This window comes from Cicer arietinum, chromosome 2 (genome assembly GCF_000331145.2).
Source record: "Cicer arietinum cultivar CDC Frontier isolate Library 1 chromosome 2, Cicar.CDCFrontier_v2.0, whole genome shotgun sequence".
NCBI lineage: Eukaryota > Viridiplantae > Streptophyta > Magnoliopsida > Fabales > Fabaceae > Cicer > Cicer arietinum.
Window position 1 is genome coordinate 6,294,999 of NC_021161.2, and position 6,965 is coordinate 6,301,963.

At 27.8% G+C, this 6,965-nt stretch overlaps 1 protein-coding gene across 1 annotated transcript; it reads left to right on the forward strand.

Annotated features, from left to right (window-relative positions):
- The first annotated feature begins 1,718 nt into the window (after window positions 1-1,718).
- LOC101512035 (uncharacterized) lies at window positions 1,719-3,209 on the forward strand. The gene has a single exon (XM_004489654.4). It carries the CDS (start codon window positions 1,960-1,962, stop codon window positions 3,010-3,012), a length of 1,053 nt encoding a protein of 350 aa, XP_004489711.1. The 5' UTR covers window positions 1,719-1,959; the 3' UTR covers window positions 3,013-3,209.
- Window positions 3,210-6,965: the final 3,756 nt, after the last annotated feature.

The following is a 6,965-nucleotide window of genomic DNA, read 5'->3' on the forward strand; positions in this document are numbered from 1 at the left end:
ATCTCTATCTCTATCTCTATTTATTTTATGCTTTACAATCAGATTTTATATTGATAAAACTGATATTGCTGTTTTTCACTAACCAAGATTGTTCTTCGTTTATAACCAAGATCAATCTTGAGTTAAACTTTCAGTTTTAAACAAGAATTTTAAAAAAAGGGCAACTATAATTCAAACCCCCTTCTTTATAATTGACATTGTTACTTTAGTTCCTACAGTTGTGTGCCATATGACTTGGTTTCCCACATTTATAGAAGATGAATTGGGAGTCAGAGTCATTTCTAGGAGGCGGTTGCTCCTTTATAATGGGGCATTTAGAGGGTTCTCATTCTTGTTGTTGTTCTTTAGATTGCGGTTCTGATTCTTAAGATGTTTTCTTGTTGACTTTAGAACTGCCCTAGTGAATTTCTTCTTGTTTGAAACAACTAGTACTTTTCATTTTTTTGGGTCTTGCTTCCGGAATTCTTCCTCAAATTGAAGGCATGTTATTAGACTCTCTAGTGAAAATTATTTTGTTTTATGTTTGAGATAATTTTTGAAATCTTTCCAAGTAGAGGACAATTTGTCAATTATAACAACAATATGAAATTGTTTATCTAAAGTCATAGCCAACCTTCTCGATATCATATTTCTTCTTTAGAGCATCTCAAACATCCCTAGCAGTATTGCTGAAACTATAGTAATCATATAGATTATCATCAAATTCGTTAAATATATAATTCTTATAGAGGTAATCATTATCCTCCCATTGGATAAATTTTGCACTTTTCTTATCCTTTTCTATTTATTCAGTTATTTTTGTAACCATTGGAATGTCATCTTTCAAACCGAAATGGTTTATTGAAATCAGAAGTTGCGGAACTTGATCCAATAGTCTCTTCAATATGACGAACAACGACGACAACGAATAAAATATGTCACATTCTCTTGTGGTCTTGGAATATTTAGTTCGTTATTGCTCTTGCCCTCCCTGAACTATCGCAACAAATGTTTCTTTCACTTATATACACAAACAAATAATATATATATATCTATATATATATATATATATATATATATATATATATATATATATATATATATGTGGTATGAAGAATATTTATTTATATAACGCCGTAAAAAGAACTTTTTATTTATATAACTTCAGAAATTTCCTACTTCCTACTTCAATTCACAATTTGTGATAGGAAATAAAATTGAGAACGGGCTATAATGGATATTTAATCAACCTAAAATTGAGAATGTTGCAACTTTAGCCGAATTCAAGTTGATGGGTTTGTATGAACCAAAACAAAAAGTTGATGGTTTTATAGGATAATTAAATCTAGTTTATCTAAAAAAGAGTATGTTGCAAATTTATCATTTAATCCAAATTACCTTTGTGTAATAAATCAGCATTCAATTCTAACCTTAAAATGCCATAATAGAGAGTTTACAAAATGAATGGTAAAAACTTGTAGCTAAAACAAACCGAATCTAAAAAAGAACAATTACAAAATGTATAAGAGAGCAATAAATCATTGAATGTAAATATTTCTTCATCTACTTCCATTACTCAAAATGGTAACAAACTTTTTATATATATATTTTGTTAACAAAATTTCATTTGATATTACTTTAATTTTCTTCCCTTTTATTCTATAATAATATATTTGTCTTCAATCTTAACTACAAATTTGATGGCTTATTGTTTTCATAATGTCTCCTTTTCAGATTCTTCAATCCAACATGTTACATGACAATTGGTAGCAATGATGGTTTGTTTTCAATTCATTGGAAGCATTCTTTTTCTTCATGACCACCTTTTAATTGAATGGTTATTATTGATCTTCAATTATTGCAAATTTACATAAACAAGAAGAAAAAAAAAAGAGGATTTTTATAGGAAAAAAGTAAAAGGGTTGAATTGATTCACCGTGCAGCTATTGTAGAGAATTCAGACGTTGTTCAAAAAGAAAAATGGAGAATAATATGGAGAATGAGCAATATTGGTGTAGCATATGCTCTAAAATGGTTAGTCCAATGAATGAATTTGAAAACAAATGTCCATTTTGTGATACAGAATTTGGTGAAGTAATGGAAAATTTAAGGGACCATAATAATAATAATAATAATACTAATATTAATAATATTAATGATGCTATTGATTTAAGGTCAGCTTGGGTTTTCTCACTTTATGCACCAATTTTTCTTGGTTTGATGAATGCTTTTGGCCCTTCACTAACTACAATTGCTTCACAAGAAATTGGTAGTAGCATCTCAAGAGAAGATGAAAATGAAGAGTTTGAACAAGAAAGAGGAAATGAACTTGTTCTTGGAAGAACAAGAACAAGGACTTCAACTTATATGATGCATCTCTTTAGAGGCCTTCAAGTTAGAATGGTTTCACAATCTCAAAACATAGAACACAATAGGAACAACAATGATAATAATAATAATAATGGTAACAATAATAATAGTATACTTGTTATTGATCCATTCAATGAAGGTGCATTAATTGTGAGAGGTCCTAATTTGAATCACACAAATAGGATTAATGAAAATACTAGTGTTGGATCTTTGAATGATTTTGTGGATGGGTCAGGATTTGATTTATTGTTACAACATTTGGCACAAATTAGTCCTAGTGGATATGCAAGTATTAACCCTCCAACAAAAAAGGAAGCAATTGAAGCAATGGAAAATGTGACTAATGATGAAAAATTGCAATGTACTATATGTTTGGAGGATGTTGAAATTGGAAGTGTAGCTAAAGAAATGCCATGCAAGCACAAATTTCATAGTGATTGCATTGTGTCATGGCTTAAACTCCATAGTTCTTGTCCAATTTGTAGGTTTCAAATGCCTTGTGAGGATTCAAATGTTTTGGCTAATTTGGAAAATGGAAATAGGGATAATGATGATAATAATAATAATGAGGTTTTTAGAGGTAGAGGAGAAAGGGGTAGAAATGGAAGAAGGAATTGGTTTCCTGTGCTTCAATCATTTAATAATTTCCTTCCTTTTCCTTGATTAAGTATACTTTGATGGAGTTGGAATTAGACATCAAGAGTTACCATCTTGACATGTCATGCTAAGGATTTATTTCAAATTGTATATATGTTTTTAGATTGTATAGTATGATTTTATGTAAATTCAAATATGTATATATATTTATCTTTTAATATTTGCAATACAAGAATAAATTTTACTAGTAATTTATAGTGTTATTGCGAGTATCTTAGATTTAATTATCTCTAACTTTTATCTCGATATCAATTTTTTATGTATAACTATTTTAGGCATGAATTACATTGAATCTCGATATATTATGTTATGTTGAATATTGATTCACTATGATGAATCCAAATTTAAATTTATCATAATATTGAATCAATACTTAAATTTAGCAGTCAATCGAATTTTGTATAGTCAACCATTGTTCTTTTACCATTTCATTTTTGAATTGTAAATTATTTTTAGGTTCAATTTTTTTGAGAAAATTCCCTTTTTTCTTCCACTAAGAAAATGTTCTAATAATCAACCAAATGAAAACAATATTATTACAATACATTAACAAAACAAAAATATTTATTAATTAAAGTGTCACTAACGGTCATTTTACAAGTGCCTCTGAATTTAAATTCGATACCTTGAGATCATAAGGTTAAACTCTTACCACTAAATAAAAAATAGAATTTTTTTTTCTCTTTTTATTACTTCTCATAAGAAAGAGATTATTAGAATCCAACAAAAAAGGAACATCATCGTTACATCACATAAAATCAAAATCCCATTTTTTATTTTCACAGAAACCAAATAGGGAATAAGTCATAAAAATGAAGAGAAAGATGAATATGAGATGATCTATTATCTGTTGTTATAGTAAACATCCTTGTGAGACAATTGAGTTGTTGTTGATGACGACGACAACGATGGCGAATATGTTAAGTGTCTTTCTTAGAAATAGTTACATTATTGATATGGTTTTCAATAATATGTTCCAATTTTTAGTTTGATTTTGTGAATGGACATTAACGGTAAAAGGGAAAAGATAACGTTTGATAAAAATTAATAAAATAAAGAAGAAAATAATAAATAAGAAGTTCAAGACAATAAAAATAAGAATTTGAAGAAAAAACTTAATTATTTGTGTTTGAAGAGAAAGAAGATATAGAAGACATGAAGATTGAAGAAATCTATTTTTTGTTTATAAAAATAAAAATTAATTCAAATAATTATAATTTATTTTTTAATTAGAGTTGCCACCTCATTACGGTCAAACACACGTCAATAATTTAACTGTCATATAATTATTTTTAACGGAAGTTTTTTAAAATGATAACGGTGCAAGTAAATTTTTATTTATAGATTAATGTTGTAAATGATATGAAACATAAATGATCCAAAAAAGATATATTTAAAGAACATCCGGAATATATGAATTAGACTTAAAAGATAGAATGCAGACGGCACAATACTAATGCATATTTTTCTTAATTTTGTTAACAATATGAATTAATAAAGAAAAAGAAAAAGATGAATATATAAAAACTTATGAATTTAAGAATTATAAAAGTAGTATATAATAAAATATATAAAGACTAAACTACCATTAACCTAATTATCTAACAAATTTATTTGAATAATTCATTATTTGTAATGTAGCTAGGCTGTAGAATAATTGGCAAGTTTTTGGGTCACCGGATAAGATTCATACAACTTGAACAACACATATAAGTTCAAGTTTTTTACATAAAAGTTTACATTCAAGAAAAATTATTGGATATTAGAATCTATATACGATTCTCATAAAAATTACAATAAACAATATACTTTCTTTTACGATGTGTGATGATTGAAAGTAGAAACAATAATTTATTAAGATCTAATCTATCTATTTTCTTTCCTTCTTTCTTAGGACCCCTTTTTTTAATGGCTATTGACAAAAAAAAAATTATGGTAGAGACATAACCCTTAAAATCATCATCAATAACTCTCATCAAGGTATTACTTTTTATAAAGGTCACTTGCACATTTTTATATTTTCATATATTGAGTAGAGATGTGGTGTCAAAGTCTCTTGTGGTCCTAGAGTATTTTGACTTGTTGTTGCTCTCGTGCTCCCTAGAATTCCCCAACAACTGATGTTAGAGTCATGATTTAGTTTGGTGGAAGAGCGAGAGTAAATCCTTGTATCGAAAGTCTTACTAGCGATGTACTCTAAAGCTGAGTCCCATTGTTAATAACGACAATGCAAGTATAAGAAGTGGTAGACTCACACTTGAGGGAAGATTGTTGGGTTTAAGTATAAGTGGTTAAGTTCTACATCGACTATGAACGTGTTAAATGTTGAATATATAAGGGTGGTGGTGATACATATACCTATTGCCTTAAGGTTTTGAGGTAAAGATGTGGTGTCAAAACTTCTTGTGGTCTTGAACAATGGACTGTTGTTGCTCTCGTGCCCCAGACTTCCCAACACCATGTTATTAAATAACACTATTTATATGAGTCATAATAATTAATTAATATCAAAAGTTAATATTGTTAAATAAATAAAAAAAAATCAATCTTTACTTCTAAAGCTGTGTTTGTCGTTATTTCATAGAGTTAAAATCGTCAATTATTATAAATGAGATCAATTTTTTTAGCAATCTCAATTTCAATATAAACATTCATGTAATCTCTAAGAAAATCAACTTTTATCTTATTTCGTAATTTTATTTTTATATATAATTTTTGTTGCTAAAAATGCACATTCATTGATTGTTGATGTTACTAGAAAAGTCAACACAAGTCATAATACCCTCTTAATCAATAGATAAGAATTTGATTTATCGGTTTCAATCAACTTTTGATATAATTCATCAACAATAGACAACATCTGAAAATCAATATTTTTAAGTACATCAAACTCATAATGTTACAATCCATATTGTAATTGAGTCTGTTCTTAAATAGAAAAATCTAATCTTTTAAATTTCTCAAAAAAGTATTTAATAACCAAAATATAAAACTAAAAAGAAACACCTTATAAAATATGATATAAAATTTAAAATAAAAAAGAAATATACAAACATAAAACTATAATAGCATATTTGTATTAAAAAATTGACAAAAAAATTGAAGGACTAGTGTCCCCTTCTAACTCCGGCTCTGGTTACAACACATGCAATTAACATATGCAAATTCTATCACATAGTACTGCAAATGTTACAGTTTTATTTTCCAATTATATAACCTAATCAATGTGGATGTACGTGGCTTATGTCATGAACATCAATGCCTCACAAATGACCATATTTCGAAATCATTAAATAAAAAAAAAAAAAAAATACATTTATGGAGTTGGGAGTGGATAAGGTGTGGATAAAGGAGTTTGGAGTCATAAAGTGTCACTATTCACTCTTCATTTTTTTATGTTCCTTCCCCACCAATGAGTCGCACGTAGAGATGGGAATAGGCTAGGCCGTCCGACAGGGGTTTATGGCATGGCCTACTTATAGCCTGACCTGGCCTGCCTGTTTAATAAAAAGGTCAAGTTCAGACTGTTTTTAAAGCCTATTTATATAAATAGGTCAGACTCAGGCTTGTAAAAAAGCCTATTAGGCCTGACAGACCGGCCTATATATATTTTATATGTATTCCATTCTCTATTTTTTCTTCTTCTAATTTCCATTGCACACACTCCAACAAAAATGTATGAAAACAACATATTTTTTTATAAAAATCGATATTATTTATTTGTTACTTTATATTTTATAAAAACCAATACTATTTATTTGTTATCTTTATATATATTATTAGTATATAAATTTAGAAACCCTAATTGTTTATTATTACTGAATATGAGTTTGTTTGAGAGGTAATATTCCAAGTTTTTTGAGAGGTAATAATAGGTGCGTTTGTTTCAATAAAAAATTTATTCTTTTAAATCAAAAACTATTTTTTAGGGTTTAAAAGGTATTTGTTTCATATTTTTT

Bases quoted from the DNA above. Each gene is read 5' to 3' on its own strand.
- LOC101512035 (XM_004489654.4), top strand. From the start codon at position 1,960: ATGGAGAATAATATGGAGAATGAGCAATATTGGTGTAGCATATGCTCT.